The 24,342-nt window shown below is 38.9% G+C and overlaps 1 protein-coding gene across 6 annotated transcripts in view; it reads right to left on the bottom strand.

Annotated features, from left to right (window-relative positions):
- ANKRD26 (ankyrin repeat domain containing 26) overlaps window positions 1-24,342 on the bottom strand; it is a 53,682-nt gene that overhangs the window by 9,049 nt on the left and 20,291 nt on the right. For 4 of the 6 annotated variants that reach the window (XM_064142058.1, XM_064142059.1, XM_064142060.1 and 1 more), the window contains 21 exons: window positions 23,954-23,982; window positions 23,793-23,859; window positions 22,647-22,708; window positions 22,062-22,164; window positions 21,377-21,405; window positions 21,221-21,287; window positions 19,815-19,897; window positions 17,772-18,752; window positions 16,756-16,994; window positions 15,854-16,003; window positions 14,752-14,785; window positions 14,403-14,544; window positions 12,528-12,726; window positions 10,334-10,517; window positions 9,730-9,876; window positions 7,583-8,536; window positions 4,590-4,742; window positions 4,027-4,202; window positions 3,733-3,826; window positions 2,117-2,194; window positions 855-983 (listed from right to left, as the gene is read on the bottom strand). In XM_064142058.1, coding sequence (XP_063998128.1) covers window positions 855-983; window positions 2,117-2,194; window positions 3,733-3,826; window positions 4,027-4,202; window positions 4,590-4,742; window positions 7,583-8,536; window positions 9,730-9,876; window positions 10,334-10,517; window positions 12,528-12,726; window positions 14,403-14,544; window positions 14,752-14,785; window positions 15,854-16,003; window positions 16,756-16,994; window positions 17,772-18,752; window positions 19,815-19,897; window positions 21,221-21,287; window positions 21,377-21,405; window positions 22,062-22,164; window positions 22,647-22,708; window positions 23,793-23,859; window positions 23,954-23,982 — 4,100 coding nt within the window. The remainder of the gene's footprint in view (window positions 1-854; window positions 984-2,116; window positions 2,195-3,732; window positions 3,827-4,026; window positions 4,203-4,589; window positions 4,743-7,582; window positions 8,537-9,729; window positions 9,877-10,333; window positions 10,518-12,527; window positions 12,727-14,402; window positions 14,545-14,751; window positions 14,786-15,853; window positions 16,004-16,755; window positions 16,995-17,771; window positions 18,753-19,814; window positions 19,898-21,220; window positions 21,288-21,376; window positions 21,406-22,061; window positions 22,165-22,646; window positions 22,709-23,792; window positions 23,860-23,953; window positions 23,983-24,342) is intronic. The other 2 variants (XM_064142061.1, XM_064142064.1) reach the window with 2 other exon arrangements.

Below are 24,342 nucleotides of genomic sequence, written 5' to 3'. Positions count from 1 at the left end.
CTGGGCACATGCCTGCTCATCTCTTCAGTCTCTAACGCTTCAATGCAAAAAGGTGAAAATCCTGGAGACCCCTTTTAGCAGTTTCTCTGCTCATAGCAAGGATTAAGTCAGTATGCACATCACAGGAGAACACAGGTCAGTCTAAAGGTTTCATGAGATCTTTAATGAACAGCAGGTAGGAGATCTTTGGGAATCCTACAGTGTTTTATTCCTCTCTGGCATTATCTGCCATCTTTTATTTGTGGGTATTTACTTATTGACACATTGTTTTTCCTCTTAGTGTTTTCTCAACCAAAACAGAGGAGACCTAACAGCTGTTTTGACTTTCTACTTTTGTTTTTCCACTATGGAAGATGAAAGAAGGGGGAAGATTGCCCCTTAGAAATTGACAGCCATTTGTTTTTTCCCCAAACATGAGTTCATTTGGCCACAATTCTTTCAGTACTTTTTTCTGCAGGGCTTTTAAGCTCCTACTACCCTGCAAATATGCAGCAGCTTCTCCATAAATTGCACTGGGAACGTGAAGTATTTTAATCTTGCCCAGAAACCACAGAGTCAGAAGATGACGAAAAGGAATGCAAGGAAAGAACTATGGAACTACAGCCTTGCTGCATGTACTTGACTGATAATAAATCACAATGGGAGCTCCTTCCAACAGAACCACTCCAACATTACACAAAAATACCCATCTGGGTTTTAATTGCTTGCTGGGTGACCCTCAAATGAAAAGATACAGAGCACCTGAATGGCATGGGTGATAGGAAAAGCTGGGCATGCAAGAACTTGGGAAAAAAAAGGGTGAATACAGTTCTCCTGGTTATTAGCTGGGTGTTTGGAAAATTATCTAGGCTCACCTGTTCCAAGAGATCAGCCTTTTCCCTGTCAAGCTGAGCAACACGCTTTTCAAGTTGGGCTATTGACCTCAATTGCTCTTCCCACACACTGTCCTTTGAAGCCATGGACACCACATTCTGCTTTTGTATCTATGAAAGCAACAGTGGAAAAAGAGACCTCTAAGGTGACTAGAAAGACAGAACTGCAGTAGAAAGCAGCCACTGAAATGGAGACAGGCTTAAGCTCTCCTCTCCCCATCCAAGTTCTATGATCAAGGTTCATGCAGAGTATAAAGCACATTCCAGGAAACATTACCAAGAAGAACTGAAGCTGTTGGTGGAAGGAATGAATACTGAGAAATGACAAGATAAGGTTACAACTTTGGGGAATAAGACAACGCAGACATGCACAAAATCACCCCACACCTTTCATGTAAAGGTCTCCTGGAGTTCATACTGATATCTGCTTTATAATACATTTCTCTAGTGCCCACTACAGTGAATACAGAAGCAGTGAGGAAGGGGTAACAACTGTCAATCTCCTAAGAGCAAGAAAATATTTTCAGATCAACAATGCTATTTATGCTTCTGCACTAAGGAAGATCTGCCTAACCAGATGCACTCATGTAGAACAGAACTCGTTGATCCAGGTTAATTATTAAGAAGACCACTGGATGCTTTTAGTAACATTCTGTAAGAAACCAACCAACCCAAAAAACCCAAACAAACTAAAAAGTCGATTGATCTAGAGAAAGCTATGAAAACTTTAGCTAAAAGGCTTATATAAAAAAAAATACCTTAGGGTGTACAACTTTCTCAAGTGAAACACTGAGTCTTAGAACAGAAACTAATACAGTCCCAAGGGCAAGCTCTGACAAAGCTGCAAAGGCAACACGGATCTCCCAATTCCAGTTCCCTCTCTGAGCTTTCAATGACAGATGTGTCCCTTGCCCACAACATCCATCCTATCCATTGTCTGCCCTGGTTTAACTCCACTAGGCAGCCAAGCACCACACACTCACTTGCCCACTCACCCTAAGAGGGAAAGAATTCAAACAAATTGTGCTGATGAACACAAGTATATTATACACCACAACACATAAACAAAAAAGAGCAGGAGGGGAATGATATGTACAGCCTTTTCCCTTAAGGTTGCCTTGACATAAAACCAGAAAGCTGTTTGTCAGCTGAACTGTGCCTACACAGTCCACCTGGTATTTTCATCAGTTAACTGCCTACAAAAAATTAAAAGACTCAATCACTCACAGAATCCACTCATGTACCTGCTGCTGGTGGTGGTTCTCTATAGCTGCCTGTGTTGTCTGGAAGCCAGTTATCAAGTCTTCCAAGCGTTTATGAACCTATGGAAACATTAAACAAAGTAAGAAGGCACACTATGACTTTCCAGACTGAAGTTTACACTAATCACAAAAATAAGTATTACATAGCTCTAATTGTACACCCAGCACCAATGTCCCCAGTTTGATATCACTGTAAAACTGTTGGCAATCATTATTGCTTCTGAGAGAGAGAAAAGCATGCAGCATGCAAAGAATCTTCAATGAAATCAGGCAGGAGGAGTTTTTCCCATGCACTGTATATTTGAAAACAATGTCCTATTAACCAGAGAGGATGGACCAGCATTGTCACTGACTTCCCTCTTTTCCTGTCAGTACATCAGAAATCTTAATTTTCACAGGTAAGTTATTTTCCACACCTTTTCAGCACCAACTAGCAGCATTAATTGTTTATAGTAAAAAAATAATTTGCTACAGATCAAAGCACTTTATCTGAGCTAAAATTAACCATTGCTCAGTTATTGGAGATTCCAAGGCTCACACTGAGTTCTGCAGATTGTGTCAGAGGCATTAATCTTCATTGCTCCATCAAAACAAACACACACCAAGCAGTGAAAGGAAAGCATTTCTGCACAGCAACACTTTTATTGCAAACTGATGATGTCAGCCAGGCCTCTGACATGAAGTGCTCAGCATCAATATGCCTTTGGGAATTTCCACAAGTTAACATGACAGATACCTTTAACTGTATATGTTGCAATAAGTGCCTAAGCAACAAGTGCTCAGGTGGCCAAGGCCAAGCATATGAGTGTGAAAAGCAGGACTAGGGAAGTGATTGTCGCCCTGCATTCAGCACTGGTGAAACTGCAGCTTGAGTATTGCATTCAGTTCTAGGGCCTTCACTACAAGAAAAACACTGAGGTCCTGGAGCAGTTCCAGAAAAAGGCAACAAAGGTAGTGAGGGGTCTGGAGAACAGCAACTACAAGGAGCATCTGAGGGTTCTTTAGTCTGGAGAAAAGGAAACTGAGGGGATATGTTATTCCTTGCTACAACTACCTGAAAGGAGGCTGGAGTGAGGTGGGTGTCAGTCTCCTTTTCTCCTAAGAGCTGACAGATTTAGGTTGGATATTAGAAGAAATGTCTTTACTAAAAGAATGTTTTCACTTATCACCCTCTGGAATAGACTCTCCAGTGAGATGATTGAATCACCATGCCTGGAGATGTTTAATAGATGCATCAATATGGTGCTAAGGGACATGCTTTAGCACCAGACTTGGTAGAGTAAGATAATGGTCAGACTCAATGATATTGCAGATCTTTTCCAACTGAAATGATTCTATGATTCTATCTGACATCATGATGGGACTAAAGCAAACAATAGTTATGCCAACAAATTAAACTCAGATCCATTAAGTATGACTTGCTACAGTAGCATGGGAAAACTTTAAAAACCAGAAAGATGGTGAAAGCTTTCCAAGCAGCCTCTAATCAGCAGAACTCAGGAACTGAGCTCCCACAGGTTCTCCAGGACAACCTCATCTTAAAACTTCCCCACAGAAGAGGTGACTAGGCTTACAAAAAAGGTTTATGACCAGCTTACTGAAGCAGAAACTTGCAGGTCTCTCTGAAGCGCTTCAATCCTAGTGCTTTGTTGTTGGACTGTGGCTTCCAATCGGGCATTTTCAATTTCTAGGCTTAAAAAGAAATACAGGCCTTAATATGGAAATCCACCAGAGCACCAGTTCCCCAAGAACAGTGTGAAATAACATAATCCAAGACAAAAACATCCTTTGAAGTCACGTATTGACATATTGTGATACAACAAGTGTATGCTATTGTTTTCACACAATCCCAGAAAGCAACAGACACTTTCCTTCACTGTGTCATCTCTTACCGTTGAACATGTTCTTCTAGTTGTTTTATAGTAGTGGTAGTCCCAGAGGATGCCAATAGGAGGTCCTGGAGTTTCTGGGAGGAAGCTATTAGTTCTCTTTCTTTATCATCCAACTCAGTCTTCAAGTCATGAACACAATGTTCAGACTGGAGATGCTGTTCTTCCAACTCTTGCAACTGTACAATCAGAGTAAGAATCTACAGTAATTGGGTGAGCTTTCACAGGGAGGAGTCACCTGCTGCTGCACAGACCCTCTGGCCAAGGAACAGCAATCATTCCAAGCACATCCAAACCTTCACTTTGACTAGCAGATGAATGCAATCCGTGTTATGTCCCCATCGTTTATACTGGTCTCTCCATCCCTCCACTCTTGTGCTGTAGCATAGTTGTGAGCACTGGCACTACCCTTTTGGTGGCTTGTGACATTTTTCGTATGCACGTCTTTGCCTCTCTGAAAAATCACTAAATCTAAACCTTTGATTTTTTTCTAGGGTTTTAGGAGAACAGTCATGCCCTCATTCAATAGCCATCCTCATTTATTCACAGTTACAGACATTAGATACCTTGGTTTTAACCTTTTCCAGTTCCTTTTGTAAGTGCAATTTGTCTTCCTCCAAGTCACTCCGGTAGCGTGTAGTAACTTCAAGTGAAGCTTCTGACATAGATTGCTTCTTAAGAGCATCTGCAAGCTCCTGCTGCAGCTGTCTGACCATGCCCTAATGAGACAGTCAAATAAGCACGAAGAAAATTGTAAGAACATGAAATATGCCTTTATTTTATCTTAATTATACAATCAAACTGCCTTTGGATTAAACACAAAAGGTATGAAATTTTACTTGCTACCAGCAGCCATCTGCACAGATGACTTCTGTTCATCTTTCTCAGCTTAAACCCTCCAAACCATCAGCAGCTGCTCATGAAGATTTCTATTTCCTAATACACAAAAGAGGCTGAAACATTTTTCTTCTTGGAACAACACACAAATCACACAGTATAATAATGTATCTTTATCTAATAAAAGCCAAAGAAATCTGTGGTGAAGTAAGAGTTAAGCTGTAGCTGCAGCTATTGCTCTGATAACCAAAGGCAGGACTTAGTAGATCACTAAATGAATACATGTATCTGAAAGCTCTTTTGAGATACACCAATTATATGTTGAATCACACCCCCTTGCAGTCTGCTTAGAAAATTCATTTTAGAATAACAACTGCCTTTATGCTGGCAGATTAGATTTACAAAAATTGAAGTAGTTCATACACAACTAGTAACTTCAAAAGGAAACTCTTATTGTGGTAGCAAGAGTACAAAGCAATTCACAGATTAAAATGACTGACAGCACTGCTGGAATTCTCCCCTCTACCCCATTGAAGTCACTGACAAATGAAGAACATGGTGGTTATCCGATATACACAGATATTTACCTTGCTTAACGATTCTGTATTTGTTATGAGGAAAAAAATGTAATTTTAGATCACTATTCAAGTCCCCAAGGGAGATAAACCTTATGCCAGTGTCTAAATACTGAATGTGATTAGTTTCTGTCTTCCAGAAAGTAAAAGAAGAGTGAACAAAGTGTGTAAGGCAGCTTCTAAATAAATGCTCTACCTGGAATTGGTAGAATACTCTATCAATAGAGAAGACCCTATCTACTCCTAGAAATATACATAGTAATGTATTCTCCCCTCACCTACATCTTTTTCAGTTGTCTACCTATTCCTCACTCCTGCCCACATCTTTGTTCTCTTCTTAACAAAAGTAAGCTAAATGCAAAACAGGAACAACACTTGGCTGAAGCAGTTTTAAGTGACATAAAATTATACTGGTCTCTGCACAGGAACATGTTTCATACTCATGTGCTGTGTCATTTTACAGAAACCCAATAGTTTAACCAATTTTCTCACTAGCTTTCTGTCCAGATAATTATTCTTTCACAGAGGCACAAAGAAAGAACACATTTAAATAAAGCTTCTCATTATAAAATAGAAAAGAGAAAGCTTAGGTTAGTGCCTGAAGTTAACGTAATGAGGCCCCTTAGAACTCCCAAAACACATACATCAGTTAACACCTGGACACTACCAATACTCTTCAGTTTTGATAGAGCTTACAGAGGAGTTTGAGTGTTTTTTGGTGTTGTAGAAGGCTAATAGACCTAAACATGTCCTAGCTTGCCCCATGCTTTTGCTGATGGGGGAAGCAAGTGCAGGAGGCAAACAAAGGCTTGGGCCTTATATCCCCACCCAAAGGGATAAACTGGTGCCCACAGGTGTTTATGCACTTGTGAGTGCCTTGCCCAAATAAGGGTGAGCAAGCCCTGGTTTCAACTACTATGGGCAGTTTTGCAAATGCTGTTTTGATTGGTGAATCTCTGTAGACAAAGGAGCCATTACACTTGGGCAAATATAAATTGAGCTAAGTTGCAAGTAGTTGTGCTGCCTCTGCCTCACTGCTCTGCTCAGACAGCATGCTCTGCCTCACTGGATGTGTTCTGCTCTGCCTCATGCTTCAGACCAGCTCAGCCCTGATGTTTTGTGCTTGAACTACCTCGAAAGTTTACCAGGAGAAGGCATTAAATGCCTCAGGACGTGGTGAGAAGTGCCACCGACATTGCACTCTCTGCACATCTCCAAGAGATCCTGCCTGCACCTCTGCAAATCTCTGTGATCTGATCCTGGTTGCTCTTGGCAGAGATTGTCTGCCTCTTTCTTAGCACCTTGCTAGAGCCTAGGAAGCTCTAGAAACCTCTCAATGCCTATGAAGATGCTGAGTAGTTCCAACACTGCTGCAAAGGAGGTAGGGACTATCTTTTAATTGTGCTCCATTGCCATGAGTTGAACAGACTTTCCCTAGGGCTCCAGGCAGCCTATTTATAAGCTAAACCTAATCCAATTTTCTGATTCTCCTAAATGACTAAACTGCCCATAAGCATCCTTGTGAAAATTTTCCCAACAGAATTAGAATCCAATTTAACTAGTTTGTATATAGTTTGTGGGCAGGGCTTATTGGAAATAAAATAACTACATATTTTCTAATTCCTGCCTCATTAATTGCCCCAAGTAAATCATTTGGGTTTTTTGTTTGGTTGTTTTTCCCTTCTCTGTAGGAGCTTAATAGAAAACCAGCCCTCACCACTTTACTTGTGTCCTGGGTTAGGCTCAAATGGCTACAACTTGTCTGCATCTTGGTTTCTTAACACTTAGATATTGGATGGTTCTTCCTTTCATACCACTTGTTTGTGCAATCAATAAATAACAAAACCCATCAAATACATGAAGACATTCTACAAGGTATGAAATGGGGTAATGAGTAAAGATGAAAAAAGTTCTAGAGCAGAACTAAAATTTCTTGGTAAAAGCTTAGACTTGGATACCTTTTTTCTGTTCTCTGAGCATCAATATTCTGCTTGTCAAAACTTTCCAAAAATCCAAGAGAAACAGGACAACCCAGAATAAATCAGCATTATTTGGTCCCACACATAGAACTTATACCTGGCACATTCTACAAACAAAATAATTTCAAGAATTGACACATTTTCAATGGTTCTAAATGTATACTTTACCTCTCTCTCTACTTTGTCTGTTTCGTATTTAAAGATTTGTTCTCTTAAATCAGTATATTTGGCATTTAATTCCTTGTTTCTCTCTTCTACTAGGTAAACTTGCTTTTCAGTATCAGCTCTGAGCTTGTTGAAGATATCATTAAACCGCTCCTGCACATCATTCACTACTTTTTCTTTAATGATTCCCTTGTTCTGCATATCTTCCAGTTGCTGACGGAGCAAAAGGTTTTCACTCTGGAGCTGGGCCAATCGTTCCTTCATGGATTCCTGCTTTATTATAAATTTGCTTACTTGATCTTTCTCAAGTTGTAGAGCGTGATCACATTCCTTTGCCTGACACTGAGCTTGATTTAATTCTTTTTGTGTCATTTCTAAAAGTAATGTTTTTTCTCCAAGTGTTTGTTTCAACTGGTGAAGCTCATTTTCTAGACTATTAGCTTTGCTTTCGGCTTTACTCAGCTGCTGAGACAGGCTCTTCTTGTCTTTTTGCATATCAGAGACGTCATGATGGAGCTTGTCCTTCAAACGAAGCCATTCATCACGGTCTTTTTGAAACTTTTGTTCAGCACCACTTTGGAACAACTGATAACGTTCAAGTTCTTGAACAGCAGAGTTTAGGCGGGCACGAAATGATTCAATTTCTGTCTCTAGTCTATCTTTGTTTTCTTTTGCCTTCTCAAGTTCAGAAGTCAGCATTGCAGATTCTGTCTTTACTAAGTCCAGCTGTCCATCATACTGAAAAACTGTTTGTGCTAAGGCTTCCTTGTTCAGTTTAAGTTTTTGTTTCAGATCTTCATTTTTCTCTTTCAAGGTCTCATTTTCCTCTACGTATTTGCCTTTTTCCTCCTGGTGCCTCAGTCTTACTTGATCAAGTTCTAGTCTTAACATAGCAATCTCATCTTGTAGCAAGTGATTTTTGTACAACAGATCTTTTTCTCTCTCACTGTCGAATTCCTGAATGACAGGGAACATGAATAAATAGCCAGTTGGGTAATGAATCTACAAAATCACTTTGTCATCGAGCTATGTTTTAACATTTCTAATACCAAAGCACGACTTCAGAGATGGTAGTGAAATCCCAGGGAATGCATAAGCTACTCTTATGAATTCACACACATGTACAACATGCACACACACTGGAAGCATAACATGTTCTTCAAAACTAAATGAAGATCACAAATATACAGTGGCCTTGTTCTTAAACCAGCAACCAGTTAATAAAATGATTTAAAATATTCAAGCATAAAAAGCTTTAAAAATTACAGTGCTTTATTGTATGTGCATGCCCTCAAAATAATCTTAGCTTAACTAAGTCTTGTTATAAACCTGTTAAAAACTAAAGCAAAAAGGTATTTTCCTCTTGGTGCTACCTTTCACCTTATAACAGCTCTGAACACCAATTCTTTTGTATTACTGAATGTTAGCTATACAACCTATCTACCCCTGGGATGAAATAGTTTTATCTTCTGTTTACTTTGTTTTCCTAGATATATATACGGATTTTCCACATAAGCATATTTGCCCTACACCTGGGCAACATAGCCAAAACCAGGTAATTCTTCTAAACACTGCACAGTGTTAGTTTCTATATTCAGTAAACTCTTGCAAGACTTATTTGGGTTTTTTTTATGCACAGTGTTTTTTTTCTCCTCCAATTATTCTAACTCCTACAGAGAGCTTAATTCATAGCTAATATTCCTTCATTAAATTTTAGTGTGTGGAGGTAGAAAAGAAAGGCCTGTTTGAGGTAAGTAACTTTGATGAGGGAGGAAAAGTATTTTAAAAGAAAGAAGTAGCAGGAACACAAAGTGAGCATCACTTTTCTTGCTGGTCACCTTGATGTACATAGCTAGGTGTTTCACTGCTAGAAACCTTAAAAAGTGATGACAAAGTCTCTGTGAAAGTGAAAAACCAACAACTAGCTTAAGCAACAGGGTAAACAGTGTCTTCTATTAGCTTCCTAATTGCACAGCAGTTCAGGTACATGCAGGACTGATGCTGCTTCCCAGAACTCTTAAAGATGTTAGGGAAGAGAAAAATCAACTTATATTTGTAAACTGTAAATAATCTATAAACATGCATGACAAACAATGTAAGATCTATTATAACTTTAGAACAAATACAGTGAAATATAAAAATCTACTTACCTCTGAATTTTTTCTTATAGTTCTTCTTGTCTCTTCTTCTAGCTCCTTCTGTCTCCAAAGGTGGTTATTCAAGATTCCTTCTTGCAAGGCTCTGGCACTCTTTTCCTGAGAGAGCTGTCTCTGTGTTTCATCACACTCTTCTTCAGCCTACATTAACACAATTGGATTACAATCAGTGCTAGCACTATCTTCCCATTTTCCTATATTCTTTCATTTTTTTTTTTGCTTCCCTACAGTTATGATAATTATTTATAAATTTAAATTCTCTTTTGAAAACTTCAAGAGTAAATCTAGAGTACTTTGTAGTCATTTAGAAAAAGAACTGTCAGGTTTTGCCTGATATACAAATGAAATTTACATTTTGAAATAAAAACAAACTTTTTTTTTTAAAACAAGAGAACTTAGAAAAATCATCACCACCAAAACAAAACAAAAACCACCAACTTGTGAAACAACTGCTCCCAGCTGTCCTCAAAATTCAGAAAATTACCCAGTGCCTCTTCCATGAGCCAAGTACCTCCTTTAGGCATACTGGAATATCATAACAATTCATACTGGAATATAACAATTAAAAATAACAGAAAATAAGTATTATGAAACATACCTCTTTCAAAAGTTTTTTCACTGTTATTAACTCAATTTCTAAATTCCTTGAGTGTAACTCGAGTTGTTGTTTCTCCTCCATCTCTTTACAGTATTGATCTTCTTTCCTTCTAAGTTTTTCTCTTGTTCTCTCATATAGTGTTTCTGCTGTGAGCCTTTTTTCCTCCTGTTCTTCTAAAGTAAGTCTAGAATTTAAGAGGATATTTGAGAAACTAAAGCACTGATATAAAAAAAGATGTCCCACATTATAGACTTGCAGTGAGAAATAATAAAATAATTTAATATTTTCAAGTTTCATTTTTATTGCAATTTTTCCTTTTAAAATAATTCTCCCATCCATGGAATCACTGGGACATGATACAGAAATAAACCACTGAGTGATTTATCATTTACTTTTAAGTTTACATAGGTAAATATACAGCATTATGCACATTTCTTTAATTCTTGCAAAAAATAATATTTTTCCCATTAGTTGATTCAAAAGGAGTGTGTTGTCTTACTAAATCAAAGCATCATAAACTTCTACTATGATTAATATACATTTTATTCATATTCTGAGCATTGCCTAAATATTATGAATACAGAGACTGCAAACAGCACGTCACTTATCTATAATAGACACAACAAGCACTCAGCAAGTTCATACCAACTGCTAACTGCAGGAAGAGTAAGCAATTCCTATCTACTCAAAAATGAGGTCAGTATTCAAAAGCCTTAGGGGATGTCAATCTCTTTACCAACTGAAACAATTGGGAATAAGCATAAACACAGTAAAAAGTGGTCCATGGTACCCAAACAAGAAAGCAGTTTTATGTTTGATAATTATTTTCAGTAATTTTTTCTGATGTCCTTGCTATGGTCAGCAAGAAAAAATAAGCATTGACATAAGGGATAATCTGCCAATTGAATATCTGCTTTAGAAATTCTGCAAGACAAGCAGCAACAACCACTAACAAATTATCCAAAAGACTGACAGTAGCATTTGTATTTGAATGATTTACACTGCAAGTAAAAAGCTTTACACATAGTCTTTAATGTAATTTAACAAGAAGTACAGATTTGAGTTTAAATTCTCAAAGATGTGTTAACTTCATTTAGATTGAAAATATTAATCATTTGTAAGTGGTAGACATTGGATAATTTTGAAAAATGGAGTGAAATCCAGGTTGGGACTGGCTTCCTCATAATCCCTTTCCACATAGTGTGAGGCACAAATTCTCCAAGCCCATTTCCCTCAGCCTATCCTCATAGGGCTAGTACTCCTGCTCCCTGACCAGTGTGTGATGCTCTCTAATGAAATCACATGTACCAATTAAAAGCTTTCTTGTATTGGAAGGCCAAAAATTGGACCCAGAGCTCTAGACAGATCTCCAAGTGCTGAGTAGAGGTGAACAATCACTCCCCTCCATCTCCTGGCTCTGCTGCTCAGAATGCCATTGGCCTTCTCAGCTGCAAACACACACTGGCTCATGTTGCACCTGCTCTTTGCCAAGACCACCAATGCCTTCTTAGCTAGTTCTCCAGCCAGGCCATCCCATCATCTTCCCAACAATGAGATCTTCCTAACTGTAGGGCTTTGTGTATGTCCTTGCTGAATTTCATACAGTGCTTTCTGGCCCCTCCTCTGAAGTAATGTGGACAGTGACTGAGAAACTTCCTATCACCCGGATTTATTTTAGCAGCATGGGCAAAAAGGCATACCCATATCTGACCTTACAAAAAACCCAAATGAACAAGGAAACAAATACTCTTAAGCTCTGTAGCACTCTGTGGAGTTACCAGAATTCCTAATATTATAAACCATCAAAAGCTGCAAAAACAAAAAAAGCCAAAAATACCCATCTAAACAAACTCCAAAAAAAAAAAAACCAACGAATCAGTAACAACCCGCTCTCCAACCACCCCAAAATAACAAAACCAGCCAAAACAAAAAGGTCAAGCCAACTTCTTTTCCTATTTTCCCAGAAATACTCTAGTTCTCATAAAAGAAAGTTAAAATTACATCCAAAGGACTTGACATGAAGCTAACATCTGAGCATTCCTTCCTGTGACATTATGTCCTTTATAGCATCCCTTGCCCGTGAGCTTCAAAATCTCAAACTAGAAGATTCTCATCCTATTGCCTGTATCATCAGCATCTTCTGGAACATGAACAGTGGCACATTAACACTTTAGCAGAATGCCAGGTTACGTACTTAAGGCTTTGGATATCATTTTTCCATTTCATTTCTAGCTGTGCCAAATCCTGAGTCTTGTTCACTATTAATTGTAATGACTCCTTTTCACTTTCCAGTTTCCTTAGTTCTCTGCAGACAGTTCTGTACCCTTTTTTTTCACGTTTTATCATCTGTTCATACTCAAGAAGAACATCTTGAATTTGTGAAACAGTAGAACCTATTTTGAGATAGAAAAAAACAAGACAACAAAGCTGCACACATGCACAAATACACTCAAATGTATAAACTATTTAGTGCTTTGCAGGATTCTATGTATTTGACAAGTTTTTGGTAGAGAGAACTGCAGATCTGGTGAATCTCATGGTGGTAGGAAAACTGAACCACTACAGGTAGTGTGGAGGTCTCTGTGAGAAGATGCCAGAGGCTGCCCCTTGGTCGACACAGCAAGTTCCAATGGATCCAACTACAGGGCACAGCTGAGCCTTTCAGTCATGCTGGTGGCACCTCAGAGAAAATGTCAAAAACCACCACAAAGGCAAAGAAGGAAAATAATGTGAAACACAGCCTTGTGAACAAGCATGCCAACTAAAGGAATAGGAGTATGTGTTCCAGGCACCAGAGCAGAGATTGCCCTGCAGTCCATGGAGACATTGTGGTGAGGCAGGTATTTCCCTGCAGTTCCTGGAAAGAACTGTGCTGGAGCATACATCTGCAATGTAGCACTGTAGAGGATCCCATGCCAGAGCAAGTGGTATTTCCTGAAGGACCTCTGACCCATGGAGAGCCCAGGCTGAGGAAGATTTTGCTTGAAGAAATTCACACTGAACCAAGGCAAAAGTATGAAGAAAAAAAAAGTAGCAGCAGAGGGAAACTGCTATGCCTCTTACTTTGTAAGAATCTGTTTCTCTGGCTCTGACTAGATAGAGAACCAGTAATAAAGTGAGATATGTTTGTTGAAAAGGCAGACAGACATCCAAGGTTAGGCAAGATAATTTCACATCTTTTGTGGTGGATCTTGAATCAAAAAGAAATATTACATTGAAATAAAACAATGGAAAAGTGGGCCAAGGCCAACCTCAAGAAATTCAACAAGGAGCCAAGTGTAAGGTCCTGTACCTTGGCTGGAGCAATCCCAAGCACAGATACAGACTGGGTGGTGAATGGCTGGAGAGCAGCCCTGAGGAAAAGAACCTGGAGGTCTGGGCTGATGAAAAGCTCAACAGGAGCTGGCAGTATGTGTGCAGCCCAGACAGTGAACGTGTCCTCGGCTGCATCAAGAGAAGTTTGGCCAGTAGGGCAAGGGAGGGGATTCTATCCCTTTACTCTGCTCTCATCAGACCCCACCTGGAGTACTGTGTGCAGTTCTGGAGCCCCCAACACAAGAAGGGCAGAGGAGGGCCATGAAGATGATCAGAGGGCTGGAGCACCTCTGCTATGAGGACAGGCTACAAGAGTTGGAGCTCTTCAGCCTGCAGAGAAGGCTTCGAGGAGACCTTATAGTAGCCTTCCAGTATCTGAAGGGGGCCTACAGGAGGGCCGAGGAGGGAGTATTTACAAGGTCTTGTAATGACAGGACAAGGGGTAATGGGTTTGAAGTGGAAGAGGTGAAATTCAAACTAGATATTAGGAAGAAGTTCTTTACAGTGAGGGTAGTGAAACACTGGAACAGGTTGCCCAAGGAGGTTGTGGTTGCTCTCTCCCCGCAGGTGTTGAAGGCCAGGTTGGATGAGGCCTTGAGCGACCTGTTGTAGTGGGAGGTGTCCCTGCCTATGGTGGGGGGTTGGAACTAGATGATCTTTGAGGTCCCTTCCAACCTAAACCACTCTATGATTCTATAAATGTTTTGAAAGAGGAACTTGTCATAAGTGAGGACAAAGTAACTTGAAAACATACCCAAGAGATGCACCCTAAGCTGTTCCAGCAGCAAGGCAGCCTTTTTGTAGTTTGGAGTTGTTAATTTGACGTCCTCTGAAGTTGTGTCGGATGAATGTGTTGAATCAAGGTCATCATCAGATACATCCATTTGCATGCTGGCCTACAAACAATACAGTACTTTCTGTATACAACTACATAGTATTACAAATGAATGAATAACTTCTCTCATTTACAGCCTATGTATTTGACTCAGACATGGTTAAGCTGCATACCAGAGGATCACCATGTAGACAACTATGTAAAAAGCTGTAATTGTCTAAGTGATTGCAAACTGATATAAACTATTAGGAAATTAGTTTTGCAGTACCTTATTCTTTGCCCTCCTTGTTTTTGCTGCAGGTCTGGAAAACAGAAATATAATTTCAGTACCTGAATGCTAATATTGCATTGTGAATAATAACTAAAATTGCTCTGAACACTTAATTTCAGAAGTTAAGCTAAAATGTAAGAGTTTGGTTAAGTATACTTGAAGATTTAAAAAAAAAAAAGGTACTATTACATCTATTGGAAGGCTATTTTTTCCACAAGATATTAAGCAAACAAATCAAATCACTGTTCTCTGCATTTCACTCAAAGCAACAGAAATTTTACAGCTACATGTAAGTTGATCCACATTTATGTGCATTCTGTGTTTAGTACTGGAGGTTTAGCTCTTTTTGTATGGAGAAGCTTTCTCTTACAGGCAAAAGAATCAGAAGTTTGGATTCTCTAGTATCACACAGTATCACAGTATCATCAGGGTTGGAAGAGACCTCAGAGATCATCAAGTCCAACTCTTTACCACAGAGCTCAAGACTAGACCATGGCACCAAGTGCCACGTCCAACCTTGCCTTGAAGTGCCCCAGGGACGGCGACTCCACCACTAGGATGGAGTTAATGTAACAGTGCACACCGTGCTGTGTGTTAGATTTCTGACCAAAACAATATTGATAACAGGTCAGTATTTTCAGTTGCTGAACGGTGCCTGCACAATGTCAACACCTTCTGTTTTTCACTTTGCATCCCACAGAAGTAAATTTGGAATTGAGAAAGTAAAGAGGGGACACAGCTGAGAAGGAAAAAAAAAGGTGCAGAAAAAAAAATAGATGCCTGTAATTAAAAGAGTGATTTTTGCAATTTAAACAAATATATAATACATGTTTTGCATATGTATACACTCACATAATTGCTCAGAATTTGTGAGCATCTGACCTTACAATTAACTCCATTAATTAGTACATTCAAAGCACTCTAAACAGAAAAGACATGTTTCAACACAAAGGGTGTCAGGTAACAGAATGCGCAAGAAGTGAAAGAACAAGAATCTTGTCACATGAAGAAACAGAATCACTGTATACACCAGGTTTACAAACCTTACCTTTCAGGCCAATTTTTATCATTTAGTTTTAACATTCCCTATATTCAGTACCTTCCTTCATCCTGTGAAGTTTCAGTGGAAGTGCTATCATCCAATACTTCAGAAGTATTCCCACTGGAAGAGTTCATGTGCTGATTAGCTTTCTGCTTTGAAGTCCGCCTTTTATTTTTCTTTGCATCTTTGGCATTCAGGGAAAATGTACTACATTAAACAGAAAAAAAAATCATCAATTGAGTAGCTTTACAGAAAATACTTCTGTGAAACAGACACACTTAAGATGATGTGTGGAACCAACCCAGATGTAAAACTATGAGTCTGTACAGGCCCGACCCCAAAGATCATAGAAGATACCCTCCTCCTAGGAATCAGTTACATTCAGGTAAGACGGAACATACCCTGCATCGCCATTAAAGGAAGTATCTAAAGCAGGTTTCCTTGGAAGGACATAAAGGAAAAAAAACCTGCTTTGGGTTACACAAAAATATCTGTATCTTCCTCAAACTTTTGGTAGTATCATCTTTTCCTGACAAAGAGGATGTAAACTTATTGAAAAGGAAAACAACAACTGCATGGAGATCACCAGAGTCCATTAGAAAAGGAAGAAAGCAAAGTAAACTGCAAGTTCTTACTTTTCTGGATGGCCATTCTCCGCAAAAACAACTGGTTTTGCCAGTTTTCATCTCTGCTTTTGAAGACCTGTTTTGTCTTAGTATCTACAGGGAAATTCACATGAATTTGATTTCTATTTTTCTTTTTTTTTTTACTTTTTAAAAGCAGGCAGTAAATTTGAAGCTCCATTACAGGATTTGTTACAAGGTTTGCTTTCCCCTTAAATGCTTGAGAAGGAATGGACTACATAGAGAAAACAACTGCAACTACTACAATATTAGAAACTCTAAAAGATACCGAATTAGTATTACAAATAAGAATTAGAGATTATTTCCTTAGTTTACCCTTTCGTTGGCATTTTAATCAATGTTGATCTCTCTTCAGATGAAAGGCATTTTTTGCCTTTTTCTGCCATAGTGTTTTCATTCTCCATTTTCAAATGATCATTATTCCTTACAGTAAGCTTTTGCATAACTTGCTGGTTAGTAATGTTCCCTGAAGGTGTATCTAATTTATTGAGATCTTCTTGTTTTGGCAGCTCCTGTGTTTTGAAACATGTTTCTTTGCTTTTTTCTTTCTCAACCTACAGAAATAAAATTAAGATGAATACATTTTTTAGTCTTTCTAGAACAAACATCATATTCAAGACTAACTGAAGGTGTATAACAATGTAAAATCAAATTATTAATTCACACAGAGAAGCATTTTCACAAAATTAGACTAGAAAGTATGTTAAGTCATCACAAGCACTTTGATTTCATGGGATTAAAGATACAACAAACATGTAGCTGTTAAAACCAAGAGCGTATATTAAAACATGAACCAGAAAGTGAAATGATGACAGTACCAGGACAACACAATACTACTTGTAAAAACACAGTACAAATAAATAATCATGATTTTAAAAAACTCAAGTCAGTGTGCATTTGTGACCTGTGCAAAAAGAAAAAAAACAAACTAATAAAAAAAAATACCAAACCACAAGCAGAAAGTTTCACAACAAACAGGAATTTTAGTGAAAGACAGTGAAGACACACCATGCAGGAATCACAGCAAATGAATAGATTAGTTCAGACCCTGTTCAGAAGCTATTGTCATGCTTTGACTCAGAACCAAAAACTGATGCGATTGTGTGCACTTCTTTTTTATAGCAAGGAAGTGATGGATACTTACACTATCTACTGTTAAACTGGGAAAAGGACAACTCTCCGCTGCTGTCTTTATTAGTAAGTAATATATTTCTATTACACCAAAATTAATTTGAACAAAGCATCTTCTTTTAATGATGAATAGCTGAAGTGAACAGGACCATTGATATAGGAAAAGATTAAAGAATAAGGAGTAGCAGGTGAACGTCTACCTCTTTTTGCAGTTGTACCTTCTCTTTCTCCAAAGCCAGGAATACCATTTGCAACATTCCTACCTTACTCTTAAATCTTTCGATATCTTGGTTTAGCTCTTCATCAAGATTCCTTTTCAGCATGCCACATGACTGCTGAGCATTTGCAAAAAGACTCTCCATTTCAGTTTTTCCTAACTTATTACTGTTGATAAGGCAGTCACTGGGAATATCACCATTAAATCCAGGATATTTTCCAAGTTTCCTTTCTGTTACCAAAAACGCATTTTCATTACTTGTAGAAACAGGTCTTGTTTTAAGAAGATTATTAGAAATGCCATCCAAAATACTTGTTTTTAAGCTATGTCTCAGGGAGTATTCAGGACTTCCCTCTGTGTATCTACAACTTCCACTTTCGTTCTCTTCCATTTTTACAGCAGGCATTTTCTTTTCTTCTCCTTTTCCTAGAGGCACCTTTGTATTATCTGTACTGTTTGTGCCATCATTTTCATCTATACTCCAGGCATCTTCCACATTTGTGTTTAAATTGTTTTTATCGTGGAGGACATGACTTGCAGTTACCATTTCCATTTCGGGTACTTTCCTGTCAAGCATAAGTTTAGTATCTCCACATTCACCTTTACTTTCTAACTTATTACTTGACTCCGTTGTATGAGATGGAGCAAGGTGAGAACTCTTCAGTACTTCACTGAAGCCATCTTCTGACATTTCTTTCGCAAGGGAAGTTTTCCCAGTTTCATTAATTTCACCAAACAGCAGCTTCAGCTCTGCTGTAATGTTTTTAAAATTTGTTTTCAATTCCTTTTTCTCATTTTCAACCCACATTTTTTCATATCTTTCTTCCCAATGATTTGGACTTAACCACTTGTCAGAACTGTGTAATTCTTCGTTTTCTTCCTGATGTGAAATTTCTGCTTTGTTAGTGTGATTTTCATGTGTTGTTTTTTCTATCAAGTTGGTAGTTTCTAGAATGTATTTATCCTTAAATAAGCAGGTACAGACAGACAGATTACCAAGAAAAAGGAAATGAAATTAATCTAGGTAATTTCTGTTGCAAACTAACCCTTATCATATAACAGAAATAAGACATTTTGAAAGCAAGTTCTAGAATAAAAATATTTTTTGGCTGAATTATGCTTTTCTTAAAGATAGAAGGATTTACTTTAGAGACAACAGTATTCCTTGGATTAGAATTGTCTGGACATTAGGATTGCTTTTACCTTTTGACCTGCCTACTTCCTGTAACTGGTGGTGTTTGTCACAAAGCAATTTATTTTTTCAAGTTTGACTGCTTTAATACCATTTTTCATTACAATTGCCTACATTTTCTCATCTTCTTTGCTCCTTTGTTCTCCACTGTCTGATATTCTGCAGTGCCCTGCCAGTTAAGCTAATACAATGTTAACGAAGATGGCAAACTTTTTACTGTCTACTACAGAGAGAACTGGCTGTTAAGACTATTTCTTCACCCAAGGTTCAGAAATGTTAATTTCCCTTCCAAGCTCTAATTTTTTTTTTAGAGAAACCTGTCTAGTCCTCCTCTTATCCAAAAAATCAGCAACTCAAGCTTGTATGAAAACCATAACATGCCTTGACCCTATTCAGTCTCCATGCTCCGGACCTCATGCTCTATTCCTCAGAAGTGATGAAAACAGAACTTCCAGTACACTCCCTCCCCATATGCCTCCCTAGCTCAGGCTGCTTTCTGAACAGGGCCTGAAGCCTTGGTGTTCCAATGGACTAAACTGCACTTCTCGTTCTCTTTCCTCATTAGCCATGCCCTTTCCTCCCTCTGCAAAAAAATTTCTCCTTTCAGAAAAGGAAGGAGTACTTCAGTCAGGCAACACCCATCTCAGCCTCTCCATTCCCCAAGTTCATTGCCCAACTACTACCACCTTCCCATAGGTTTAAGTTCTGTCTGCCTGCCAAAATTAAGCATGTCCCACAATCTACAGGACCCTCCCTTCAGCATTATATACTCGCTGGTAAGTTTTCATTAACTCAGCAACAACTTAGCAATTCAGACTATTCCACTGTACATACCTGCACACCACAGTTTTCAATAGTATCCTTGATGTCTTCTTTTTCAGGTGATGACACACAAAAGCTAGATCCCAAACACTCATCTACAGTGGAAAAGACATATTTTTTATAACTAGCACAACTTAATACTACTAATTTACACCTACAATACATGTTGAATCACCATATTTGAGAAAAATCTTAACACAAAGTAACATATCCTCTCAAATTTGTAAGCTCCTAGAGGGAAGGTTATCATAATAGAGATCTAAGATGAATCTGTGTGAATTCTTTTCTTGCAGGGCATTTTGCTTTTAATATATGAAATGTGAAAGTAAGAGGACTCCTCATCACCAAGGGGTTTTTACTCTTAGCACAGGATGATATTTTTAGTCAAAACACTGGTAGAACCCTAGACTGAAGCTTCTGAAGAGCCTATACATTTAAGAAAAAAAGTATATTAAAAAAAATCCCAGTTTTATCAAATTCTAGTGGTTTTGCCAGTCATTCTGATTTGCATGCATTTTGATTAAGTTACCTGCAGTGAGGTTAGATGAATCTGGCTTTATGCCTAACAAAAAGACCTGTCCTTAAAGAAAATACAAATCCCCCACTTCTTACTTTGTGTTTTCGTTAGCTAGCATTGGGATATGACTTCTAGTATTCTTCCCAATCAGCTGTTACCTCCCTTCTCCTGTCTTACATGACTTTTTGCAGACTACAGTGCAAAGCAGCTGCTCTCCTATACAGAAGACAAGAGAATGAGACTATTTTACTTTGGCCTCAAAAAAGATTTTATGAAGTTGTTGCAACGTACCAGTAGCAAAGTAAGCAGAACAGGAAACTTTACTTCCCATTCAACATATAACTGTGGAAGATACTGTACCTGTTTTCCAGGAATATCAGGAAGATTTTGTGCATTGGTGTAGAGCCACTTCAGCTGGGCTGCCAGCCAGGTCACCATACTGGAGGGGCACACCACTGTTACCCAAAGAAGTTTCATGGGAGTGACTCTCCTGTTTCCCATTACCTCAGAGGCCCTTGGTTCAGCTCTGTAAGACCTTACCTTTGCTACACTGTTCGTCTCCTGCTCTGAGACAGCAGGTATGGTGGCAGAACAGTACTTACTGTATAGAATGCAAACAGGAGGAAGGAGCATGCATGTACACACAGGCATGGTTCAGTAGACCTCCTGCTGCAGAAGACCTTGCTAGGCTCATTCTTCTTATATTAAGAAAAAAAAAATCTGAGTACATTGTTCCTAAGATACTGTTATGAATACCATCAATATCCCCTGCACCTCCTAAATCAAATCTCTGCAATATGACTGGGAAAAAAAAAACCAAACAGAAATCTAAAGATTTTTAAATACTTCTATGCAGAAAAACTATGAAGGTAAATCCAGAACCACAGGAGGTGAACATTACCTGATTTCTGATGTCCTTTTTTAGGAGAGGTTTCATTCATTTCCAAAACAGGTTCAGGATCCTTCAGCTACGAAAGGTACAATCAAATGATTAAAAGAGTCAAAATAACCACACTATTTGATAAGCATAACAGATCTGACATGAACAAACGCTTACCTGTGAATTGTTTGGTTTCTTCAAAAGGTCTGCAGATGAAAAAAGTTTTAGGAAGTGTTACTTTAATGAACTAAAGGCATATCACTCCATGCAACACCAGCAATTTCTACAACCAAGTACTGATGGAAAGCATTATTTCATCACAGGTATGATGCCTAACATCCAATTTACCTCAGCATAGAGCATTTGCATTAGCACACAGGAAATGGACAATGCATACTTCCCATTGTGCACTTTGAATTTAAAAAGAACCATCGCAGGACTGACAAAACGTTCGTTAAGAGAGGAATCCTTCACAGGAAAGAAGGATAAATTCCTGCGCTCGAGACAGCGGCACAGAAAGGCAGGAACCCTTAGAAACAAAACCTGACATCTTAGTGACATTGTACCTGCTAGGCTAAGCACAAGAAGAAAGGTATTGCAAGTTAATCTAGGGTAAACAAACCACCCCATTAAAATAACCTCCAAACAACCAACAAAAACACACAAGGCAAAAAAACCAGCTAAAATAGATTAAGCAAGACCACAGATTTCTTCTCTTGCATTATCACCCAAGAACATTAAAACATTCTTACAGGTCAGTCCTAAATCAGCTACACCTTCACCACTAAGGAAAAAAATAACTGCAAATAAAACTATCCAAAGAAATGCTACTAGACAAACATATAACCCACTACAGAGTTACCGTTGCTGCATTCCCCTGCAATAATCTGTGCGTATTTTCCATCTATGTCTGTGGCTGGGAGAAACACACCGGATGTTACTTTTCTCAGACTTCCACAATCTGGCTGTAGAACCAAAAAATACATGGATGAGAATTGGTAAAAGTGCATTTTTAGCCCATTTCTATGTAAAAAGCTCCTGTTAAGCCAGCTTGCATAGCACAGTACCAAGCGCATTAGAGATCAAAACCCCTTTGATATGACCCTCAGACAGGGTGCATCAAGACACAGTGTACTGGAAATGCAGAGCACTAGTGTTTTCAGCAAAACCCATGCAACTCCTACAAACTATGGATAGATGTAGACAAACTGGACAGCAACAAGCAGAAAGATTAACATGGTTACTGAAAATGTGGGTTGTGGACCAATACCTGCAGGTCAGGGGTGATCCGAATTTTGTACTGAACTTGTGCTTGCCATTCAAGTTTGTGCTTCTGCTCCCCAGGCACACATAATGCAGTGGTGAATGAACACTTTACCGCTCCAGTTGATCTTAGTCCCACCCCCCCACCTCTGACAGGAACCCATATGTTCTCTATGCAAAGTACCTCAGAATCCCAGGGAGATTGAGAATCTTCCTCCTCCTCTGATCCCTCTGATGGAGGGCCATCTACATGAATAAGAAGTGACACACTGAGCATTTATAGTTTGCTCTGTTTTCGATCCATCAGCCAAGGCCTGCATCCAAAAGATACACGTGGTTCCATGGTTCAGGACCAGCTAAGAGGTGTCATTCAAGATAAACACCACCCCAAACATCCTCATGCTAACATCACTACAGTCAACAAGAAACAATGATCTTTTTATAGTGCTACCATGACAGACCATGCTTGTTGGAGTTATTACCACAAACTTTCCCAGAAGCTACACACCAAGCACTGACACTCCGAATACACAAAAGCTGTTTCTGTCTGCGGAGGTGGATATCCACATCTGTTCTCTACCAGACAAACCTAAGGCTCAGTGTCAGTGGGCTCCAGCTCAGACTACACTACCTTGATTTCTGTGGTTTAAGCAAACCCATGAAGTACAACTGATTGAGGATTCCCTCCTATGGAGACACGCACAGAAAGAAGGGGCAAAGGAGTGGGAGACCAGTGAGAGCTCTCACCCAAGATGGGCAAACTGCTGATTGTGCCCTGAACTCTGACTGCTTACACTATGCCAAACACACGCTTATAACAAAGAGCATAAAGACACAAGAGCATGCATAAGCGAAACATTTGAATACAGCAGGTCCTGTCAGGTCCCCCGTGTAGCATATGATCAACAGCTGCACGTGCTCTGGTAACACCTACCACACCAAGCAACTTCCTGGAGGTAAGACAGTGGAAACAGTTAATTCATCTCCTGTTCTGACACAGCAGGTATGGGGGGGAAAAGGTGTTTACAGTGTTGAATAGGAGATTGGAGGAAGGAGTATGCACATGCATACAGGCTTATTTCAGTAGAACTCCTGCTGCAGAAGACCTTGCTAGAATCATTCTTCTTACATTAAGAAAAAAAAAATCTGAGAGCACTGTTCCTAAGGTACTCTTACGAATATCATCAATATCCCCTACACCTCCTAAATCAAATCCCTGCAATATGTCTGGGAAAAAAAAAAAACCAAACAGAAATCTAAAGCTCTTTTAAATACTCCTATGCAGAAAAACTATGAAGGTAAATCCAGAACCACATCAGGTGAACATTACCTGATTTCTGATGTCCTTTTTTAGGAGAGGTTTCATTCATTTCCAAAACAGGTTCAGGATCCTTCAGCTACGAAAGGTACAATCAAATGATTAAAAAAAAAGTCAAAATAACCACACACTATTTGATAAGCATAACAGGTCTGACATGAACAAACGCTTACCTGTGAATTGTTGGGTTTCTTCAAAAGGTCTGCAGATGAAAAAAGTTTTAGGAAGTGTTATTTTAAATGACCTGAAGGCATATCACTCCATGCAACACCAGCAATTTCTACAACCAAGTACTGATGGAAAGCATTATTTCATCACAGGTATGATGCCTAACATCCAATTTACCTCAGCATAGAGCATTTGCATTAGCACACAGGAAATGGACAATGCATACTTCCCATTGTGCACTTTGAATTTAAAAAGAACCATCGCAGAGGTAGAACAACTCATGTGAACCAGTAAGGTCATGCTTGTTAATGGGACAGGACTGAAATGTTTAGTATTTTGAGGAGTTGAATCCTGCTCTCTAAAAGCATTATTTCTAAAGCCAAAGCTGCTCTGC

The sequence above is a fragment of the Pogoniulus pusillus genome, chromosome 4 (genome assembly GCF_015220805.1).
Source record: "Pogoniulus pusillus isolate bPogPus1 chromosome 4, bPogPus1.pri, whole genome shotgun sequence".
Classification (NCBI taxonomy): Eukaryota; Metazoa; Chordata; class Aves; order Piciformes; family Lybiidae; genus Pogoniulus; species Pogoniulus pusillus.
Note: the sequence above shows the minus strand (reverse complement) of the source record. Positions and strands in the feature narration are given on the sequence as shown.